The sequence below is a fragment of the Colobus angolensis genome, unplaced genomic scaffold (assembly GCF_000951035.1).
Source record: "Colobus angolensis palliatus isolate OR3802 unplaced genomic scaffold, Cang.pa_1.0 Scaffold30, whole genome shotgun sequence".
Classification (NCBI taxonomy): Eukaryota; Metazoa; Chordata; class Mammalia; order Primates; family Cercopithecidae; genus Colobus; species Colobus angolensis.
In genome coordinates, this window is record NW_012116266.1 from 8864981 (window position 1) to 8889034 (window position 24054).

General features: G+C 39.4%; 1 protein-coding gene across 1 annotated transcript in view; it reads left to right on the forward strand.

Moving 5' to 3' along the window:
- The window catches only part of KCTD18 (potassium channel tetramerization domain containing 18), a 25267-nt gene extending 6950 nt beyond the window's left edge, over window positions 1–18317 (forward strand). The window contains exons 2-7 of the mRNA XM_011949954.1: window positions 2089–2323; window positions 4205–4416; window positions 6892–7085; window positions 8122–8216; window positions 13994–14096; window positions 16650–18317. Coding sequence (XP_011805344.1) covers window positions 2164–2323; window positions 4205–4416; window positions 6892–7085; window positions 8122–8216; window positions 13994–14096; window positions 16650–17166 — 1281 coding nt within the window. The 5' untranslated portion in view covers window positions 2089–2163 and the 3' untranslated portion in view covers window positions 17167–18317. The remainder of the gene's footprint in view (window positions 1–2088; window positions 2324–4204; window positions 4417–6891; window positions 7086–8121; window positions 8217–13993; window positions 14097–16649) is intronic.
- Window positions 18318–24054: the final 5737 nt, after the last annotated feature.

Genomic DNA, 24054 nt, shown 5'->3' on the forward strand with positions numbered 1-24054 from the left:
TTTTTTTTTTACCCCAGGGTCCTCATCTGTCAACAGGGACGGTAGTTCCCATCCAATAGAGTTTTTGTGTGAATTAGGTAATGTGTGTCAAGTGTCTGTTACAATGACTGACACATCATAAGCATTCAGTAAATGGGAGTTACTAAGATGACACAGGCCCTGGCTTCCTTGGCCTAAAGACCAAAAAGTAGGGATTAAACAAATGGGGTAAAATGTGGACAGACACACAAAGTGTATTTGTAGAACTGTGCAAGGATTCGAACTTGGGGGTCAGAAGGATACGTGGGACAGTCATCCAAGAAATTAGTTTTGCTGAGGGCCTTGAAGAATACATAGGATTCCAGGGAGCTAGTAATGAGGCAGAGGGAACTAGATCCATCCCATGCCTCAGAGGTGGCTCTCACACATGGATCTTTGGAGTGCTGCTCCTGGGACTTCTAGGCAGTGCAAGATGTCACATCCATAAGTGGTTTTGGAAGGCTGGACCTTTGGCCCATAATGGTTTCTGTTGCTGAACGTGTTCTACACACATGGTCTTCCTCAGATTTTAATGGTCTCCTTCCATTTTATTGGAGACTGGCTGGCATCTACAAAACGATCTTAGTTGGTCATTGAGTAAGTGAATTGACGTGGATGTAGTTGAGCCTTTCGGCAACCATTTTAAACTTGCTATGAAATGTGTGGATACTGCAGATTCTCAATATTGGGAGTACCTTTCTCATCACAGTATTGTTCTAGGTGGGAAAACACCACAGTATCACCTGTGGTTCTGTGATATCCAGAATGGATTAAAAAATCCAACCCTTAAACCTTCCCTGGGCCAGGCGCAGTGGCTCACGCCTGTAATCTCAGCACTTTGGAAGGCTGAGGTGGGTGGATCACCTGAGGTCAGAAGTTCGAGACCAGACTGACCAATATGGTGAAACGCTATCTCTACTAAAATTACAAAAATTAGCCAGGCATAATGGTGTGCACCTGTAGTCCCAGCTGCTCAGGAGGCTGAGGCAGGAGAATCGCTTGAACCCGGGAGTAAGCCGAGATTGCACTACTGTACTCCACCCTGGGCTACAGAGCAAGACTGCATCTCAACAAACAAACAAACCAAACCAAAAACTTCCCTAAAGCTTCATCCATTTCACAGTGAAGAAGCTGGATGATTTGGATATGTTATTTGTAATTCTAGACTAGTCTGGCTACTGGTATATGTAGATTCTGATCTCAGGCTGGGCGTGGTGGCTCATGCCTGTAATCTTAGCACTTTGGAAGGCCAAGACAGGAAGATTGCTTGAGCCCAGAAGTTCAAGACTAGCCTGGGCAACACAGTGAGACCCTGTCTCATTAAAAAAAAAAATTTTTTTTAATTAAAAGAAGAACTCTAATCTCAATTGATCAATTATATATTCCTTAGTTACCTAAGAATTACAGTTATCATTGTTAATAATTCCTGCTCCTTTATTTCCTTACATTTCCAGAGTCAGTATCAAGTCCCTCAGTAGACACTTTATGGTTAAATTTATATCATTATGCATAATATTTATAATTTATTGAGTAGTTACCGTAAGCCAGAGACTGTTCTAAATGCTCTTTTGCTGTTTTATATGTTCTTTTAATTATTCCTCTGACAGTCCTTTGAGGTAGGCATCATCACTGCCTCCATTTTATAGAAGAGGAAGATAAGTAATTTGCCCAAGATTCTAGAGCTGGTGAGGGGAAGAGTCTAGCAGCTCAATTCCATGCTGTCCACTGATCTCTGCAGTCTAGAGGCTCCCTCAGACTTACCATAGTTAAAAAGATATGTGAATACTGAAGATCATAAGCAGGCCTCACCTTTGTTTGCTGTGTGACAGAGAGTGCATTACCATGTTTAAAGTTATTTCAACAGCGATGATTGCGTTGTTAGTCGTTTATTATATTTTACAAACCCTCTGAGCTAACATTTTCCAACTTCTTAGCATATCTCGAAATTCTCTTATATAAAATCCTTCAATTCAATATTGCCAGTACTGAGGAATTTATTTTCAGTCATGTTTTATTATCTATTTAGTGTCTTGTTGTAAATGGCAAGGATGACTGTCCTTTGTTTTACAGAGGGAGACGGAGACATCATTGTTTTGAAGTTTCTGAAAGTGTTGGGAGGCAAAAATTGAGGTGCCTGGGGGAGAAATGGAAGGCCACAAGGCAGGAGAAGAGGTGCTAGATGTTCTTCGACTGAATGTGGGTGGCTGTATTTACACAGCCCGGCGGGAGTCCTTGTGCCGCTTCAAAGACTCCATGTTGGCATCTATGTTCAGTGGTCGCTTTCCTCTAAAAACAGATGAGTCAGGTAAATGTCTAAAGTCTGAAAGCATGATCTGAATATTTATTAACACAAGAGTCCAGTTTAAATTCCCTTTGATTTTCCTAATTACAGCGAAATGTACTAGATGAATATACTAATTACTGAGATCATTAGGACTCTATGGAGATTCATTAAGTACATGGAGAAATTAAATACTTGTTCTGAAAATCTGTGATAATGTTGTTAAAAGTTGACAAAGAAGTAAGAGTTCATAAAGGCTGGTCATAACCTAATTATGGGAATTAACTATATTTTGAAACGTGTTACTTTCATGTAGCTTTGAGTGATGATATTGACAGTGATTAAATAGATTTGCTTCTCTCTGTGTTCTTGAAGTTAGAAAATGTGTTTGTCTGGAGAAAGCAGCTGCCCTTATTGCTAGCAGAGCAGCCATCATCATTGCAGAATTAGTTTTGGGCTCGCCACCTAGGCTAGCTGTGTAGTCTTGCTATGTGGCTGATGTGCATGGCTGAGAAAAAGTCTGTGCAGTGATACCGTCAGGTGCTAAGGAGCAGTGGACTGAAAACTGGGTTTCAGAAGAAACTATAAATCACATAGGTAGAGTTCTGGGACTGCTGTCTGCTTCCAGTGCTCTGGGACTCACTGAACCTACTACTGGTTGTAAAAAAACTTCATCAATACAAATGAGGTTTTTTGCACTGTGTTTGAGCCCCAGACCCACTCTTGGTTCTGTGTTAGAGGAGAACGATTGAGGGGTCTTGAACATAAGGGGCTGTTCTACTGTTAATAACCCTGGTGTTAGGAGGTTGCTTTGCTGGTTAAACGGCAGTTGAAAGACTGGGGGAAAAAAGTCACCAGTGGCTGGTTCCCAGGGCTTGGTATTTACCTGGGCAGAAAGGTTGTTGGGGCAAAGATGGTAAGCAGGGATTGAGTTTTCTTCTCTGCCCCTAAATTTTATCTTCTTAATCCCTTCCTCATGCAGAGGTTTTTCTTTTCTTTTTTTAATTCTGCTAAATTATCTAAGAAAAATATTTTATTATAAAGTAGTACCAGCATAGCGTTTCTTCTTTTTTAAAGTTTGGCTTCTCATAGTACAAAAGGACTAACCCAGTAATTCCAATCATCTGGCATGCCTGGAGCGAGGAACCCCAGGTTTGTAGTGTTGCTGACAGGCAAACACTGGACATAGTGATGAGCACCCCACATGCTCTTTTAGTGAGCACCTCCATATACCTGTTCTAGTCCAGCTGAGATAAGGTTGGGGTAAACTTCTGTTTCTACCAGCAGTGTGGGGTGCCCTTAGCTTTTGCAGTGGCCATTGTGGGAATATAGTCATTGCATTCAAAGTTCTAAATGGATCTCGGAATACATTTTCCCATATGGTAGTGAGAACGCAAAGGTCCACCACTGACTCATTCAGTTTCTTTGTGTACAAATTAGAAAAGGGTGCCCTTTTTATCCAGGAAGATGCAGTTCCATGCCAGGGTGCATGGCTTGGTGGGCAGAGTGTGGGTTTGGTTTTAGCCTCTCTTGGCCGCTTGGCCTAGCATGGTATATATAGTACACCGGTACGAGCAAACATGGCAATCCTGGTGATATATGTTTGCATTCAAACTTATGTGCAGTATTATAGAACTACAGGTGATTTTCCCACACAACTCATTCAGATTCTGTTTTACAATATCACCTATTTGTAAGCAGAGGATTGCTGGTATATCATATTTCGTGTTTGAATAACCAAAAGTCTAGCTTAGATTACATAAACCTATTTGAACACTAGATGTTAACTTTCATGTGAGAAAGAAACATTTATAACTGTAGAAGTCCTCAGACCTAGTTTGATTTGTTGAAATCTTATTGATTGACAGAATCTCTACAATCATTTTTGAACTGAATGTTTTCTAGGGGCTTGTGTTATTGACCGTGATGGACGTCTATTCAAATACCTTTTGGATTACCTTCATGGAGAAGTTCAGATTCCCACAGATGAGCAAACCCGCATCGCCCTACAGGAAGAGGCTGATTACTTTGGCATCCCTTATCCGTACAGCCTGTCTGACCATTTGGCCAATGAAATGGAGACATATTCTTTAAGGTCAAATATAGAACTTAAAAAGGTCTTGGCATTTTTTTTAAGTTTTTGAATATATATATTTATGATGCACAAAGCAATATGTACTATTTTGCTTAGCCTGTGTTTTCACATTAACCAAATAGGATAGTTTTTATACACTTTGAAGACATGTTTCTTTACTACTACTTCTCATTTTTTAAGGCCAAAGTTCTTGGAAAGTATATTGTCACTCAAAGGTTGATTGAGTTTGTATTCCTCATTGAAGATTTAGCACTTTCTGATGGCTTTTTTATAGAACTCAGGAAATTCTTTTTAAATTAAGAGAAATACTATCCTATGTGAGGGCATAGTGGTATTATTTAATTTACTAAAATGATTTTTGAAAAGAATGATCCTGATAAATAATAAAGCATCTTACTTGATTTAGTAAGCGTAGTAGTTTGTTACTACTTTAAAACATTAGTTTGGCTAATTCACTTTGAGATCAGTAAATCTCTTTTTAAGATGCTTCTATTTTAAATTACATTTTAAAGATCTTTACGTGATTTGAAAATCCTAAGTACCTGTTTTTGTCTTATTGAAAGTATTATATGTGTTATTAATTAGCACTTTTGAGCATCTAAGAAAAATATTTTTTCTTAGAAAATTGTTAATAGTGAAAACTGATCTGAACTGGTTTGAGTTCTTTGATTTGGATGTCAGCATTTAGGAAGAAAGCTGATGGGTGGTTGGTTATTAGGAGTGCAGCATGAAGAGAAAGTTGGTTTGGTTCCAGATCCCCTGTAGGAATTTGCATAGTTATATGGGTTCTGCTACTGAAGTTATTCATAAACTATGTTTCCAAACAATAGTCTTTCCCTGCTGTTACCACATCTGCAGAATGAGGCCTGACTAGAAGGTTGGGAGGGTTAATGCTCATCTTCAGAAGTCTCAGCTCCATCGTCTTTTATTCCTGGTTTTTATTCAAAAAGGACCCAGCATGCCCACATTCATGTTGGCAGCCAACACGTTTATTTCAAGTACCTGTGACATGTATGGCACTGTACAAGGAGCTGTGTGGAACACCAAGAAATACAACATGCAGTTCTTTGCCCTTGAAGTTTATAGTATAGTTGGGAATTCTTGTATATATATGTGTAAGTAAAATTCCAAACTAGTACAGGAATTAGATAGCAATATTGAATGAAAGTGCAAGACATGGTAGGGCCTCATTTTCATTCATTGAGTCAGTGAATACTAGGCATCTCCTTTGTGTCAGGCACTATTCCAGACACTTGGGATATAACAGTGAATACAACAAAGTACCTGTCCAGAGTACTTACAGCAGTAAAGCTGTTCCTCCCAGGGAAAGCCCTGGCAGCTTCACAGGGTGAAACCCTTCTGGTCTGTGCCCTGGAGCACCTTGTGGTCTCACTGGTGGCACTTCTTTTTTTTTTTCTGTGAGATGGAGTTTCACTCTTGTTGCCCAGGCTGGAGTGCAATTGTGTGATCTTGGCCCACCACAACCTCTGCGTCCCGGGTTCAAGCGATTCTCCTGCCTCGGCCTCCCGAGTAGCTGGGATTACAGGCATGTGCCACCACGGCCGGCTAATTTTGAATTTTTGGTAGAGACAGGGTTTCTCCATGTTGGTCAGGCCGGTCTTGAACGCCCAACCTCAGGTGATCCACCTGCCTTGGCCTCCCCAAGTGCTGGGATTACAGGCGTGAGCCACCACACCCAGTCCTGGTGGCACTTCTTACACAGAGTGCTGGCAGCTTGTTCAGTGTCTGTCTTCTGCATTAGCTATAAACTCTAGGAGGGCTGGGACCCTGTCTCACCATTGTTCATTGTTAATATCTTCAGGACCTTAGAGCTCAGCACAGAGCAGGAACTTAATATTCAAATGAATGAATGAATAGGTGGATAAGTGCCAAATGAGTTCAGGCAGCATATATTGAGTTTAGATACTGAGTTTATATATTCATATCTTTCAGTGTAAAAGAAAAATCAATCTGGTTAGTCCATGATTAGAATTTGGAGCTAAAAATAGGGACCAACCATGGGGTTAGTCAGTAGAAGGTAAATGGAAGATTGTGTCAAATGGGAAATTTTGGGGAAATTACTCTAAAGGGAAAATAAAAAGGTCTACATTTTAGTTATTATACGAAGATTTCAAAATTAAAAGTGATGTTGGCAGTGGAGGAATGATCTCATAAAGATTGTAAAATTAAAAGTGATGTTGGCAGACTAAAGGAGTAAGAAATAAAATGGAATTTCCATGTGGAAAAGGATTCTGTAGATGAAAAGGTGTTGGGTTTTTAGGTGGTAGTTTTTGTGATTGTCCTTCCCACCCTGATTTAATTCAAAAAAATGTGTGTTTGATTTTTAAAGGTGTAAAGACTAAGTTGAAATTTATAATCTTTTTATTTCCCTTATGACCAACTAGAATTTCAGCTTTTATATGAAAGTAATGGAGCATATTCATTTTTATTTTACTCTAGAATTAAAGTCAAATTTTGTATATACTTTTTGCTTCAGGCTTTAACAGACTTCTGTGATTCATATGGCTTAGTCTGCAATAAACCAACAGTTTGGGTTCTCCACTATCTTAACACATCTGGTGCAAGCTGTGAGAGTAGAATTATTGGTGTATATGCCACAAAAACTGATGGAACAGATGCTATTGATAAGCAACTGGGAGGAAGAATTCACAGCAAAAGCATTTTTAAAAGGTATGTCCAAATTTAAATGTGAAAAAGAACAAAATAAAGTCTTGGTCTCTTCTAAGAGGTGTTTCTGAATGAAATGTACTTGACTAGAAAAGACCATTAACACCTCTCAGGAGACAGAGTGAGCCATCATAGCAGTTGAGATAGGCCTGCTTCATGAGGAAATTATAATTAAGATCATTTCACATACAGTATGGATAAGCTGCAGGCCAGCTGCATGATCTAATGCAGTGGTTCTCGACTGGGAGTCTGCTTCAGAATCCCCACCCCAAGAGGCTTAAAAAGAAAAGAAGAGAAAGAGAAAAGAAAAGCCACATGCCTGGTGTTTTCCTAGACCATAGAAGCATTGGCAGAAGAAGTCAGCAGGCCTATTGAGCGACCCAGGGCCAGCCTGCCTTGGTGTCTTCTTCTGAGAAATGACGAAGCACTTCCCTGGTCCCTTCCAGCTTTAAAATTTTATGACTTGAACATGTTAAATTCTTAAGAGTTATTACTTAATATTTTTCCTGTAATCTTATTTACACTGGTTAATTCACTTAGCAATTTTTAAAAAATTCTCTGGCAGGTGGGATTGGGTCGAATATTAGTGACTAATGCAGGATCATATAACCTTGCCTTTTTAGATGATTAAATATGTCATCAGTTTCTGAATTCTTTACAGATAGGGATGCTTCTATGTAAGATATGTAAGTGTCTGGCATAATGCTGGTCAAAGGTGAGTAATTTCTAAGTTCATTGGAGTTTACTGATTTTTCTAAAAAACTTGATATTAAAGATGTGTTGATTTGTCTACATGGTGTATATTGTGGAATTAATAAAATACTATGGTAAAAAGATCATAATGTAGGTTAGTATATTATATAATGTGTACATGTATATCTATGTAAGCATATGTATACTTAAGGATCACAGAACAACTACTGAGTGCCTACATATTTTTTCCTTTAACAAGCTCTTATTAAATGTATATTAGCTGTATGTGTATATATACATCCATACCTAGGTAGTATATTTTCATTACTTTTTGCAATATTTCTAGAGAGGCGGGAAATAATGTTCAGTACATTTGGAGCTATTATTCAGTAGCAGAGCTGAAGAAAATGATGGATGCCTTTGATGCCTGGGAAGGAAAAGGTACAGTGCAATTCTTTTATTTCATGGAAGCAGGTGGACTTTTTACAAAGAAAAAAATAAGACAAAGTAAACTCAAATACTGCATTTCTTTGTTTTAGAAAGTATTCTTTTGAGTGTGTCAATGTATTTGTCATCTCATGGTAACACTGAGGCAGTTTACTTACAAATCTTTAAATCCCAGGAGTTGCTAGATATTATTAATAGTTTATAATTCAGTAACTTTAAGTATGCTTCTGTTAGCTAGGCTTATTTAATTTAATTAAATAAGAGTTCATTTAGTACCTACTGTGCATTGGAAAAATACTTCAAATTAAGCATACAATATGTAATCAAGGAAAGGGAGAGAAAATAATGCTGGGGAAGATATCTAAAGAGCTCTTATAAAGTAATTACAATAATCTTGAAATGTACATTTCGAAAACTGATCATTTTTCTCAAACGACAGAGTGAGAGTTGGTAATAATAATGCTGTTTTATATCTCCGATAAGTAGTTTACATATCTCTTAGTCCTAACACAATCCTGTACACTACTTACCATTCCTGTTTTATAGATGAGGAAACTGAGTCTCAGAAGGGCTTTGACACTTTCATAAGGATCACAGAAGGGTTACATGTTCTGTTCTATGCCTAAGCATTTTTTTTCTTAATTAACAACCGTGTATAGGTGCAAAGTATTGTAACAAGTCCTAAAATTGGATCCAAAGATAAATAAGACATATTCCATCCTCAGATGATCCTAAAAGCTAATAAAGACTGACTGCCAGTCACATAATGGATAAAAAAACTGGGCCTGGTGTCATGTACCTATTGTCCCGGCTACTTGGGAGGCTGAGGCAGGAGGATTGCCTGAGCCCAGGAGTTTGAAGGTGCAGTGAGCTATAATCACACCACTGCACTCCAGCCTGGGTGACAGAGCAAGACATAAAAGGAGAGGAAGAAACTTTTAAAAACTGCATTGACTGGGTGCAGTAGCTCATGCCTATAATCCCAGCACTTTGAGAGGCCGAGGCAGGTGGATCACCTGAGGTCAGGAGTTTGAGACCAGCATCACCAACATGGAGTAACCCTGTCTCTACTAAATACAAAATATTAGCCGGGCATGGTGGTGCATGCCTGTGATCCCAGCTATTGAGACGCTGAGGTGGGAAAATGGCTTGAACCCGGGAGGCGGAGTTGCAGTAAGCTGAGATTGTGCCATTGCACTCCAGCCTGGGCAACAAGAACGAAACTCCATCTCGAAAACAAAACAGAACAAAACAAAAACTGTATCAGCTGTTCTTCCTTCAGGTGTTGTGCTAGCTCCAGTCCTTCCTTTCCTCAACTTTGCCCCCCTCACTTTCCTTCCTTTTTCCTTCCCAGTCATACCCCTTGAGCAGGCAGGATGACATCTTTCAGCTTTCTATTTTATATTTAATTTACTTTGAGACACTTATGCTCAAGTTGGAGAACAAACTCCATGGTGTTCTCTGTGTCTCTGTTTGTGCCTCTGGACTGGCAAGATGTCCAGGAGCCCACTGACTTAGAAAGCTGAAGGAGGGCTGGGCATGGTGACTCATGCCTGTAATCCCAGCACTTTGGGAGGCCGAGGCAGGCGGATCATGAGGTCAAGAGATTGAGACCATCCTGATCAACATGGTGAAACCCCATCTTTACTAAAAATACAAAAATTAGCTGGGCCTGGTGGCACGTGCCCGTAGTCCCAGGTACTCAGGAGGCTGAGGCGGGAGAATCGCTTGAACCCAGGAGGTGGAGGTTGCAGTGAGCCGAGATCGCACCACTGCACTCCAGCCTGGAGACCGAGTGAGACTCCAATCTCAAAAAAAAAAAAAAAAAGTGTGAAGCAGAAAACTGGGATCAATACCTTTTAAAAAGCATGCGACCGATTTTATCCATTTTGCAAGCACGTAATGAGGCATCATTGTGATTTAGCAAAGTTCTGGAAGGCCTGTGAAAATCCATAAGATAGGAAACAGAAATTAGAGAAAAAAATATTGGAAAGGAGAAGAAGAGTCATTGTTATTTGTAGATAATGCCTTTTTAGAAAACCCCAAGGAATCAGCTGAAAATATTGTAAGTGCTAAATTTAGTAGGCTAAACTAGCTGGATACAATATCAGTATACATGGATCAGCAGTTTACCTATGATAAATCAATTAAAAATTATAAGGGAAACTCCCATTCACTATAGCAATAAGCAAAATATAAAATAACTAGGACTGTCCTCGGGATTGACTAATCAAGAAATGCTTAGGTCTTTTCTGAAGAAAACTGCTAAAATGTGTTTATCCATTCATAAAAAAGAAGACATGGAGATAATGGTGAGACATACCATGATCCTGAGTGGGAAATCTGAATATTATAAAGATGTCAGTTCTTCTCAGATTAAATTATAGGTCTATCAAAATATCAGTGGGACTCTTTTGGACTCTTGAAGAAATGATTCTAAAATTCCTCTGAAAGAATAAATAGGTAAAGTAGCCAATAGCATTTTGGGGAGTAGAAGTAATTAGGGGGATGAGTGTAGCTCTGTTTGATAGTAAAACATGCTATAGACCTATAATAATAAAAAGCATGTGCCTCTGATATAAGAATAGAGCAGAGATCAAGGGTAAATACCAGTAAAATTAGTAAAAGTACTATGTGGTAAAAAAGTATTAGATATCAGTATTTTAATAAATAGTTGAGAAATATGCTTGGGAGGAAAAACAAAACTTTAACCTCATTATTTATCAAAATAGTCTCAGATGGATTTATGAAAGAAAAAAGAAAATGTAAGCAAATAATTGTTTTCTTAATAGGGAGTGAAATTAAAAGCTCAGAAATCATAAAGACAAAGATTAATAAAGTTAGTTGCATAACATTTAAAGTATTAGGAACTTTAAAACAAAAAATGCTGGGCATGTTGGCTCACACTTAAAATCCCAGCACTTTGGGAGGTCGTGGCAGAAGGATCACTTGTGGCCAGGAGTTTGAGGCTACAGTGAGCTATGATAGTGCCCCTGTACTCCAGCCGATGCGACATAGCAAGACCTGCCTCTTAACCCATTTATTCCTGAGGTTGCAATTTTTTGAATTTTTGCAATCGGACCTTGGCAATGACCTTGGGCAGTAGGATATAAATAACTCCCACGTGCTTAGCGTTCCAGTAATGGAACACTAGGCATAAATGTTAAACACAAAACAAAACAAAAAGCAAGAAACATTAAAAATTGTAAATAAAATTTAAAGACTAATAAAAAACAAGGATAAATAATGTTGCATTAACTGGACAAAGTATATCCTTAATAGAGAGAAGGTTTATTAAAATTGATTAGAAAGGCAGCCACTACTGCAAAAAAAAAAAAAAATTACAAGCTTCATGACCATAAAATTCCCAGAAAAAGAAATAAACATGTAGCAGGAGGTTCAACTTCATTCCTTATCAATGAAATATACATTTAATAAAAGCAATTTTTATATACCAGATGAGTAAAGATCTCTCATTAATTCCTGGTAGGAGTAAAAATTGATGTAACTTTTGGAAAGTAACTTGTTAGGTCACATCAATAGCATCAAAATTGTTTATATTCTTTGACCCAGTAATTTTACTCCTTGGAATCTATGTTATCTATGTTAAGGACATAAATGCAGACAAAAGCTTAGGAACAGAAATGTTCTCTGGCATTTTTCATAATAGGAACAAAATGAAAACACTTTAAATGTCTAATGATTGAGGGTTAAATATATTTTGGCGCATCCACAGAATGGAATATAATAAAGCTATTAAAGTTATTTTAAATAATTTTTTGCATAGATGAATGCCCATGATAAGAAATGATAAAAAGCAGGAAATAAATGTAAAGTATATCATATGAGTAGAAAAAAGACTGGAATGAAACATATTAGTCTGTCCTGAGCCAATGATTCCTGGTCTTCTGATTAGGAGTGACTTTGATTCCCTTATATATGCTTTTCTATATCTTCCAGGTTTTGTACAAGGGATGTGAATTACTTTATAGTCAGGAAAAAAAAGAAAGTTTTTAAACAAATTGTGGTGTGTATCCATACAGTGGAATACTACTCACCAATAAAAGAAATGATCATTGCTGCATTCAGCAACATGGATGAATCTTAAAGCATCATGCTAAAGAAGCCAGACACAAAAGGTTGCATTTTGTATGATCCCATTTATATGACATTTCAGAAAAGGCAAAACTAAGGATGGAAGGGACATTGATTGCTAAGGGGTATGAGGAAACTTTTTGGGGTGATAGAAGTGGTCTACATCTTGATTATGACTATGGGTACATAACTATATCCATTTGTGAAAACTCATTGAAATGTGTACCTGAAAAGGATGAATTTTATTTTATGTAAATTATATCTTAATAAATCTGACTTTTTAAAAAAGCAAACTTAGTGGACCAGATTTCGGAATGTCTTTATAGTATGTGTAGGTTTTGGAGTGTGATCAAGTGGTTCCAGAAAGTTAATTGTTTTAAAATGAGGATCATAGAGTTGAGTATCAGGTATGTCTATTATTGTAATGATTTATATGCCCAGCTTGCTAAATTTGTTATTGTTACCAGAACTTTAATAAGAAGACAACACCAAATCCATTATTGGGACTTAGATTGCTCCAAGCTATTTTTATTCAACATAATTCTTTGAGCTTTTTTCATGTGTATATATTTATGCTGCTTTTTAAAAAAAATTGAGATGGAAATTCACATAACAGAATTAACTAAAGCATACATTTCATTGGTATTTACTACATTCACAATGTTGTGCAATCATTACCTCTATCCAGTTCTAAACATTTCATCACCCCAAGAGGAACCCCCTAAGCGGTCACTCCCCACTCCACTGTCTCGCACAGCCCCTGGCAACCAGCAGTCTGCTTTCTGTCTCAATGGATTTACCTACTCTTGATATCTCTACAAATGGAGCAATACGATATGTGACCTATTATGTTTGGTGTTTTTCACTTAGCATAATGTTTTCGAGGCTTCAAGAATACATGTTTTAGCTTTTAATACAAAACATAACACATTTAAAAATTAAAATGAATTTGAATGGCATTTTTGCCTAACTCACTAGCTCAGATTCTTGTTGGAAAAGGTGGTTATCGGGTGGTGATATCTCATATTTGTACAGTGGTTGTCATTTTCAGAGTAGTTCACAGAGTTCCCCTGATTTGATGTCACAGCAACCCAGTGAAGTAGACAGGGCAAGTGTTACAACCCACCACCTATACAATACTTACACTACTCCCCACGACTATGACTGAGAATAAAGGTACTTGACAGTTTTTGAGTGCTTAGTCTGTGCTGGACCCTGTTCTAAGCACTTTGCATTTATTAACTCATTTAATCCTCACAATGGTCCTTCAAGGTACATAATCTTATTGTCATCATTTCATAGCTGAGAAAATTCAGGCACAGAAAAGTAACTTTCCCAAGGTGACGTGACTAGTGAGTGAGAGATGGAGATTCAGACCCACACAGGTTTTGCTGGAGCCTGAGCCCTCACTCTCAGCTGCCCTGAGTGTGCATAATAACCTGCTGAATCTTCTCAGCTAATTGGTGGCAAAGCTGGTGGCCAGCTCTTCCTGACCCAGGTCGTGAGCTGCGTTGTTCCCTGGCCCTAGCTCCTCGTGTGAGCGCTTCCTGCTCATGTTGTGCATACCTCCCTTTGCCAAACGGGAGGAATGAACCTCAGACTCTGGCAGGTCTCAGTGTTGCTCAGCATTTTGCAGTGGATGGTAGCTGTCTTAATGATCTCTTTTTACCTTCCAGGTGTTAGCTACTGGCGGGTGCCTCATGAGCTGATAGAGTGTTGGACTCTAGAAGAACGGCCTTTACTTGGAAGCCTGCGTCACATGGCTCCAATTCGAAAGAGGTTATCTATGCTGTGTTGATTATTTGTTTTGTTTTTTAGTTGCTGACATTTTTACTGCCTTTGTGAAGGGGAAATGAATAATAATTCTTGACCTTACTAAGCTTATTAATCACCTATTTGAATATTCTGTCTTACCATCAAAATATAGATCTTGGTAAATATGAAGTTACCAAAACTATGTAAAAAGTGGGAATAATTCTTTGTAACTGCATGTGTAACATGTTCTTATTGAGAGACTGTGATTCTAAAAATGCTAGTGGACACAGTGGGAATGCTGTGGTAAATATTTTTGCCCCGCAGAAGTGAAATCCCAGGCTTTGTTGACAATAGTAAAAAAAAAAAAAAAAAATCTATTTCGACTTAGTGCTTGAAATTTCTTGTGGCTTCTTCTGAGTTCCTTTCTGTTTCCTATTGCCACAAATAGCACTTTTATTTAATGGTATTTTCCTGTGTTCCATGAAATTATTAGCATTAAATTCACTCCACAGCTGTGTCTTTCACTGTGTTTTAAATACATTTAAAATCACATTTTTTTTTTTTTCAGTGCCTGGGTTTTCTTCATGGCCTTCAGCTGTTCTGATTTCTTGATCACATGTTCTACAATTTAACTGAATACCCCTATGGAATTTCAGACTACTTTCTTACGTTTGCCCTCTGGGTCTTTCACTGAAATGCAGAGATGCTTATTCAGTTTTTAGTACTTAACCATCACTTGTCAAAACAGATCTTATTTCTGAAAAGCCATAATTTTATTATCATTTATTTTGCCTTTTGAGCCTACAATTAGCAAATATATTTTGAGTCAAGAGCAGTGGTTCTCAACTAGGGGTGATTTTGCCTCCCAGAGGATATCTGACAATGTTTGGCAACATTTTTAGTTGACACACTGTGGGGTGGGAGTTGCTACTTGCATTTGGAGGGTGGAGGCCAAGGATGCTGCTAAACATCCTACAGTGCGTAGGGCGGCCCCGGAACAAAGAATGATGTGACCAAATGGTAACAGTGCTGAGGCTGGGAAACCTCAGTGTGGAGTCTGCTGGAAGACGTAGACGGAAAACAAAGCAGGCAGGAGGGGTTTACGGAGACCCTCCTCTGTGTTATCTTCCCTCTACAGGTTTACGAAGCATCATTTTTGATGCATCAACAGGTTAACGATGACGATGACTGAGAAGCACTTGTAAGGTCCCAAGGAGCCATCTGGTCACCAGAGAAAATGTTCAGTAGGGATTTAGGGTTAAATATATTATATTTGCATTCTTTGCTACAGATGCCAATTTTCAAATAACCATGTTATTATGATCCCATTTCCAAGAATGGGAGTTCACTAAGTTGTAATCGCCTCTAACAACACACTGATGCTATGCAGACTTGTAAGAGAGCAGTGAGAGGATTGCAGTCACCTTTCATGCTCCAGGTGGTCCTTAGGAAGTGAAGCTGAAGGAGCAGGCAAGGTTTTGACAATGATTGACAGTTTTAAGGTCATTTAAAAAAATGTTCCCCCTGTAGGCTTTTTATAATGAATGGTAAACTCAGTTCTGGAATCTTTGAAGGTTTGTCCATGACTATTCTAGCTGTCCCCAAAATGGGTTCCAAAGAATGCAAATTTTACTGGCCATCGAAGGTTTCACTATAGAATGATTGGGAAATACAGATATCTTTAATATAGGCCTTTCATAATCTTTAATATGTTAACATGAATTTTAAAACTTCAGGAGGAGAAAAAGATATGCAGCAGTTTATTAGTTTTGCATTGCTATGAAGGAATATCAGGCTGGGTAATTTATAAAGAAAAGAGGTTTATTTTGACTCATGGTTCTGCAGTCTGTACAAGAAGCTTGGGGCCAGCATGTGCTTCTGGTGAGGCCTCAGGAAGCTTACAGTCATGGCAGAAGGTGAAGGGAAGCAGGTGTGTCATGGTGAGAGACAGCAAGAAATGCCAGGCTTTTAAACAGTCAGCTCCCACGTGAACGAACAGAGTGAGAACTCACTCATTACCATGGGAGAGGGCACTAAGCCATTCGTGAGGAATCCTCCCTCATGACCCAAACACCTGTGCCAGGCTCCACCTCCAACATGGGGGATCACATTTCAACATGAGCTTTGGAGGGGACACGCAGCCAAACTATATCAGGCAATATTTTTAATATTTATTTGATTGTGAAATCTTTTTTTTTTTTTCTTCACTAAATCTCTTTAAACTGCAGTTCTGGGAAAAACAATTTGTGATATTTCTGGTTATCCTGTAGGTCACATCATGATACTTGGGAACAGGGTGATATATTGCATAATTCTTACGTAACGTGCCAAATTTTAATTTGCCAGTATTAATATGTGTGAGTTTACATAATTTGTATTCAAATTGAGACCAATCTTTTGTAAACTTGCTTACTGACCTTGGTGGGAGATGAGAGATGAGGTAGGTGCCCATAAACCTCTTGACTCTTTAATTCTTGACCAAAACCTTTCTGTTAACGCTGAAGGTAAACTTTGGAGATGTTTTCATGAGTTACTAAAACTGTACATGTGGAAAATGACATGCTTCTCTATTTCTAGGCGACTGATAACGTTCAATGAAGAGGATGAAGGTGTGAACTGTAAGACTGGTCCTAAGCCAGTTAGATTTTTGGGCCCTTCCACAAGTACCCAAATCAAAGTCAAGAACTCGGCCTCCGTCACGGTGTCCCCAGCCAGTGCCGTCCAGACGTCGGCTGGGGCGACAGCATACAGGTTTCAAAGTGGTAGCCGCAGAAAGGCAGCTCAGCGCTCTGTACCTTCTAGAGCCACGGCCCTGGAGGGCACAGGGGCACCTGGGCATCCTCAGGCTTCCCTTGGGGCTGCGAGCGCTGAAAATGGAGGCACGCACTTACCTCCAGCTAAGGTGCTACTTTCCGACAAGAAGCCTACAACCCAGCGGGTGATAAAGCTGAAGAGGACTCCGCTGTGCGCCACCTCGCCTTCCCTGGCCACCCCCACGGCCGCGAGGCAGGCCAACTCCCTCAAGCCGCTTCCCGGCGAAGCTGCCCGTGCCTTGGGAGTGCGGACTGAGAACGGGAAGGACAAGGGAAATTGATGAAAGTGGTGGACTTGAAATTTCCCGTTCATCTCCCAAAGCTTTCAACCCATTTGATGCAAAGAAGTGATACTTTCTTAATGCAGTAAAGGGGAAGCTTAGGTTTATGTTTAGGATTCTATTCCTGGAATTGTGTGAGCCAGGAATGGAGGAGGGGAGACTTTCAGTGGTTAAGGCTCCATTTCTCATTTTCCCAACTTTTAAATGATTATTTGTCTATGGACAGTTTGAATTTCTGGTTTTGTTTATTTTTTAATGATTAATTCGTATTAAGGCAACAAGACAGTACAACAAAATAATCTCTAGAGAGGTCCACTTTGTTGCTGAAGTAAACGCTACTTGTTGCAACCCGAGGATGGGCATGAGATTTGGCCTTCGGTATTCCTGTCTGGCAAAATGGAGGAGGTGATATTAGCGGTTCCCTGTACTATATCACAGCCAAGAGAGATTAGAGAGAGAAAATGTAAATCAAAGTGAGCTGCCTACAAATTACTCTGTCTCCAAAGACAACATGAAAAGAATGATGGGGAGGAAAAAAACCCACAGATTTAATTCGCACTTTGACTCTCACTTAATTGAACTATTTTCTTTCCTAGATTGGCTTTTCTTACTCTTTTCTGTTAGTAGATTTATTTACAAACACCGCAGGAAGATTTCTTGGGACAAGAATTATATAATACGTCTTTGAAGTAAATTGTTAAAATATCCTATTTTAATTTGAATAGTGAAGTTCTGAAAATACTTTGAAAAAGAGAAGTAAAAGTTTAACTTTTTAACTAAAGTTAGTATTTGTTTTTCAGAAATGACCACTGAAGATTCATTCTGATTATACAATATGATTTTTATGCATAAAATTTCCATATAACTTGAATTTAATATTTTTAAACAGAATATTTTGATTAATCCTCTATTTTTTCATAACTATTCAGTTGTGTGTGTTTATTCTTAAATGTTATGTTTTGTAATTGGATCACATATTTCTACTTTCAGTGAGAGTATGCCTTCACTATGTTAAAAAATAAGCTCATAAAACAGGGTACTTTTTATTCAAATGCTTATCATTGTACTTGCATTGCTTTGAAAGAGTAAAGTAAGTGTACTCAAAACATTACCTTTTACAAAATCAAATAAAACTTTTCCATAAAAAGTGGCATTTTCTGTGTCTGTACTTTTTAAAGCCGTGGAGCCCTTTAATAGTTTGAAAGCTTATTAGTTTATTTACGTTATCCGTTTTCACTTACAAAATTGCTTTCTTGTGCAGATAAAGCATGAAATAACTAAATCAATTTTGGATAACTAGATAGCTTGCTTACTTTGCTAGAAAAAGTGATTACTTAATTGAAGATCCATGACTGTCCTGTGGAATATATAAAATATTCAGTCACTTTTGAAAATGCTATTATAGAGAATCCAGGCATTGTGGAAATCAAAGACCATAGTGAATTTTCAGAACTATCAATCTGGACATTATCAGTATTGCTTGATTTAGGACATTTTGAGTTGCTGGACAGGAAACATGTTGATGATTAATCATGGGTGATTCTGTTGACATCCTCCTTTTCTTTGCATCAAGTAGTTTAAGGGGACTCTATTCAGCACACTTAGTCTTTGTAAGAGGAGTGACTTTGAATATCTACTGAAGGCTGGGACAGCTGCAGTAGGGAAGGGGAAGATACACCCTTATGGATATCAGGGGTCGAAGTCAAATTCAGCATGCTCGAGTAACATGAACATTACTTGGGTGTGGTTTCCTGGTGGCTAGCTTCACTTGACATGGAAAAACATTTTTCTTAATACCAGACTGTGCAAACACTAAAAGCGTTGGTAATTCATCATAACCCATTGCTCTTCCTAAAAAAAAAAAAAAATGAAAGCTTTATAAATAGTGATTTGAGAAGTAGGTTTATAAAGTTGGATCAGGAGGCACTTAGAAATACTTAATGATTAGTAGGATATTTAAGTCTTGTTCATATATTTAAAAAAGGTTAGTGACTATACCCTTTCACATAATCTGTGTTGCAAACAGGTTTGCCCTGATTAAAACTGGTTAGTTGTGTCATGGATAGCCTAAGGCTGGCAGTGGGAACCTAATGAAGGATTTGTTTTGTTAATAATGCCTTATGTTAGAATTTAGCAAGTATTTTCACATATGTGATTTCATTGCTTTTTACATTTCTTTCAAATTTTTCAAATTTTTAATTTTTATAGTGACAGGGTCTTGCTCTGTCACCCAGGTTAGAATGCAGTGGCACGATCTTGGATTACTGCAGCTTTCAACTCCTGGGCTCAAGCAATCCTCCTGCCTCAACCTCCGGAGTAACTCGCTGGGACTACAGGCATGTACTCCATACCCGGCCAATTAAAAAAATTTTTTTTGTAAAGATGAGGTCTCACTATGTTGCCCATGGTGGTCTCAAACTCCTGGCCTCAAGCCATCCTCCCACCTTGGTCTCCCAAAGTGTTGAGATTAAAGACAAAGAAAATGAGTTTCAGAAAAGGCTACACAATAGGGAATGTACACATTTTAGCCCCATTATCTGATTTCTGCAGAACCACACCGCATCACTGAAAAGCCAGAGGGAGGAAGTAAAAGTGTGAATTTCCTCAATATTTGAAGTTTTTGAGCAGGAAAATATTAGATTATGTGACTGTCTCCTACTAAACAGGGACTGTTGCTTCTGTCTCTCTAGAGTCTGGTACACAGCAGGCCTTTAATACATTTTTGAACAGTCGAGGGCCACCTCCTATCTCCAAATTATTTTAGAAAATGTATCTGATAGCAATCTTCAGAGGGTGTGGAAACTGCTTTTTGACCTTGCAGTTCCCCTTTGTTCCCCTTACTGTCAGGGTAACAAAGGAGGTGCTTTTGAAAATCCCTTGATACAGTGAATATTGCTAATGACCACAATTACTATTGGTAATGACCATAACAGTTATGTAACTTTTCACGTTGTTTGAAGTAATTTAGAGACATGCATCACCAGATCCCAGAGAGGTCCGTGGCTGATGCTTCCTGACTTTCCAGAGAGGAAAGCAGAGGTCTGGCCTCCCTGCTCCTAATTCAGTGCATCTCCTGTGCTGATGTAAGTTCTTTTTCATTCACAGACTGAATCCCATTGCTTCCTTAGCAAGTGCTAACATTAAAAAAAATTGTTGATTCACTTTCCAGTCCATGGTTAAATACAGTATAATGATTGACCAGCTATACCTTGACTTTTACAGCAGGAATTAACATACAAGCATGTTTGGCTTTACTTGAGAAATTGTTCCTAGAAAACCTTTGATTTAAACGCATTTTGAATGTGCACAAGGCCTGTGGTGGCAAGTTGTTCGGTAAAGGGAAGAATGCTGACATTTACATGAGTATGAGATCACCTTAGACAGGATTATGTTACATCTGCAGGCGCTTTCAATAGCTTTGATCTGTATTTGGTAGGATGTTGGTTGGAGACTAAATAGAAAGTATGAACTTGGTAAAACATAGGGAAAGAGCTTCTATTATAGCAAATGAAAAGTATTTTCAAATGACTTACATGTGTGTTTTTGAAAGTTAACCAGGAACTTTTTAATTATGAAAAATTCTGTCTTTTCCATATGTTGAAAATCTCTCTTGAAAACTGTCAACAAGTTGCTGATTCCCCAGTCAGGAGACAGTGAGTGGACGAGTGGTTCTTTGTTGAGGGCCGCAGTTAGCATGCAGGGTTTCAAACGTGTAGGGCGGGCCAAAAGCAGAAACATCATAAATAGCTAACAGGAAAAAAAATGCTTTCCAGCTGTTTCCAGAATTTCATATTTCAATTTGGTTGGTGGTGCAGTCTCAAAGCAGCCATTTTCACTTACATTCTTCTCAGCCTCATAAGAGACATATGGTTTACATTGTTAGAGAAAAGCTAATTTTTCTTTGTTCACATGTGTTGCCTCAGACAGCCCATACATGTTTTATATTTGCTAGCTAAATGGCTTCTGATGTAGGCTGTGGCTAAGACAAATAGAATTTTATAGTAACTGTCAGTATTCTGTCCTGCTTGTTTATTTAACAGCTTTTCATTTTATAACATTGTTTCTCATGCTTTTCATTTGCTTCTTCCACCCTAAAACCCTCATTGCCTTAGTAAAATTCTGCTGAGCTCCAGGTATGAACTGGGGGACCTGGGGCTTAGAAGAGAGACTTGTTTCAAACAGAGAGCCTGTCATGGAAAGAAAAAGGTAGAATATTTGCTAGTGATGGGAAAAGGCAAACTGCCTTCTGCCAAGATTTCTTAAAGTTTTGAATAGTTTTGTTTCAATAGCAGCTCTTTCAAGAATCTATTCCCTCATTTCCTGGTGTGGAAGACCTGGGGATTCGGTTTCTATGTAGATGACACTAGTAGTCCAGGGACATCAGAAATTGTACATTTAGACCCAGCTATAGGTCAGACAGTCTGGCGTTGGTCACCGAGGCTGAACGAGCCAAGAACCCAGCATAGTTGGAGGAATCAAGGAAACATGTCCTGGCTCATCTACTCAACTTCTGTCTCCTTTCTCCAATTGCTTGAACCCGGGAGGCGGAGCTTGCAGTGAGCTGAGATCCGGCCACTGCATTCCAGCCTGGGCGACAGAGCGAGACTCCTTCTCAAAAAAAAAAAAAAAACAAAACTCCATCCTTTAAGCTCCCAATTACATTTCTGGTTTTGGCATAAAATTTGGAACATTTTCACTTGCTGTTCTGACCAAGCGACTACCTCATAAAAGCTAAGATGTACTCTTCTAATTGTTTATAAACTTATTTAATATGCTAACCCTATGATGCAGGTGGGCATTATTATCATCCGCATCTTACAGATGGAGAAACAGAAGCACAGAGGGGTTAATAGGATTCACATCCATGTCATCTTACTCCAGAGTCTGGGCCCCTAAGCACAACGCTAGGTCTGCTCTTATAGGAGCTTGCTACTCCTGTTCCCAGAGATGAACTAGATAGGACTCAAGTCTTCTGTATGCTGCATAGCTATTTATTCTATTGATCAAATACTTTTTTTTTTTTTTTTTTTTGAGACAGTCTCACTCTGTTGCCCAGGCTGGAGTGCAGTGGCGCAATCTTGGCTCACTGAAACCTCCGCCTCCTGGATTCAAGTGATTCTCCTACCTCAGCCTCCCATGTAGCTGGGATTACTGGGGCCCATCACCAAGTCCAGCTAATTTTTGTAGTTTTAGTAGAGACGGGGTTTCGCCATGCTGGCCAGGCTGATCTTGAACTCCTGACCTCAGGTGATCCACCTGCCTCGTCCTCCCAAAGTGCTGGGATTACAGACATGAGCCACTGCACCTGGTCTGGTCAAATATTCTTATAGAGCTTACTAAGGATATGTTGGTTATCAATTCATTGCCTCTTGCTTCCAAATCCACTCTTTATTGTGCTGCTTGTGATACTAGAGCTGGAGCCTGTAAACACTTCTCTCACCAGCTGGCATGATGTTAAGCTTTGTCATTGGTGGGACACTGCAGAAGGGCCCTCTTCTTCCAGGTTCAGGGTGCAGCCCGGGTCTGGCTGCTGCAGTGCTTGGTCCCAGTGTGGGATATCCAGTGGCTTTCACCCTCAGCGAGCACTGCCTCGTGCAGCTTCCTTTTGAGTGGGCCTCCCTGCTGGCTCCACAGACAATTCAACTACACCCCTGTGTGTGGTTTCCAGGTGAGTTTTGCCGGTGTTCCAGCTGGAGTCCCAGCAGGTTTAATGGCACCCCTGCAGGTGGATTCCTGGTGAACCTGAGTGGCTTCCAGCTTGCCAGCTCCAGCCTGCAACGCCTCAGCAAGCTGCCCCATCCTCCAGTGGCCACAGCTGCACCCTCTCCAACAAGGCCCAGTGTCAGCCTTGAGGGTGGGGGAAAACTCTTTCAAGTGTATTCGTTTCTTGGGTACTCTGTCTCGCCTCTAGTAGTGACTAGTCCCTGTATCAGCGATTCCTGTTGTCTTCAGAGTTCTTACCCTTTAGTAGCTAATCTCCTGTTACTAGTTATTTCTGTCCATCTATCTTCTGCATATACATCGATAAAGCTTCCCTAGCAAATTACTCTGTGATTACTGTCTCCTGCCTGGGATCTATATAAAGTGCCAGGCATTATTCCTAATGCTTTGCAAATATTAACTATTCAATCTTCGTAACAACTCTGTGAGGTAGTTTCAGTTACTTGCCCCATTCACCTATGGATAAACCAAGGTAAGGAGATGTTTAGAAACGTGCCCAGGTTTACACAGCCAGGAGGTGGTGGAGCCAGTGCTGGAATCCAGACAGGTGGCTTTGAGGGTTGGTTACTTCAGCTGCTCTGCTCTCTTCTCCTATTTTCTCTAGGATTGTTTTACTGGGTTACCCTGCACAAGTCATTTAGACTCCAGAATTTTCTGGAGGTATTGGAGTTGGTTACCTATTCATATCTTCTCTCTCTTCTAATCAGTGTTCATTGAGTGCCTACTATATGTCAGGTGTTGGCAGAGGAGTAATGATGTTATTGGCTGACTTGTTACACAATGATGGTAACTTACAGAAAGTGCGTTCTTTCAAAGGACTAGGAACAATTAAATTGAATTCAAATCTAAGTATCTGAAGTTAAAAACAGAATAGCTGGGCATGATGGTTCAAGCCTGTAATCCCAGAACTTTGGGAGGCCAAGGTGGGCAGATTGCCTGAGCTCAGGAGTTCAAGACCAGCCTGGGCAGCATGGCGAAACCCCATCTCTACTAAAAATACAAGAATTAATCAGGTGTGGTGGCACGCGTCTCTAGTCCCAGCTACTTGGGAGGCTGAGGCTGGAGAATTGCTTGAGACCAGGAGGTGGAGGCTGCAGTGAGCCGTGATTGTACCACTGCACTCCAGCCTGGGCTACAGAATAAAACCCTATCAAAAAAAAAAAAAAA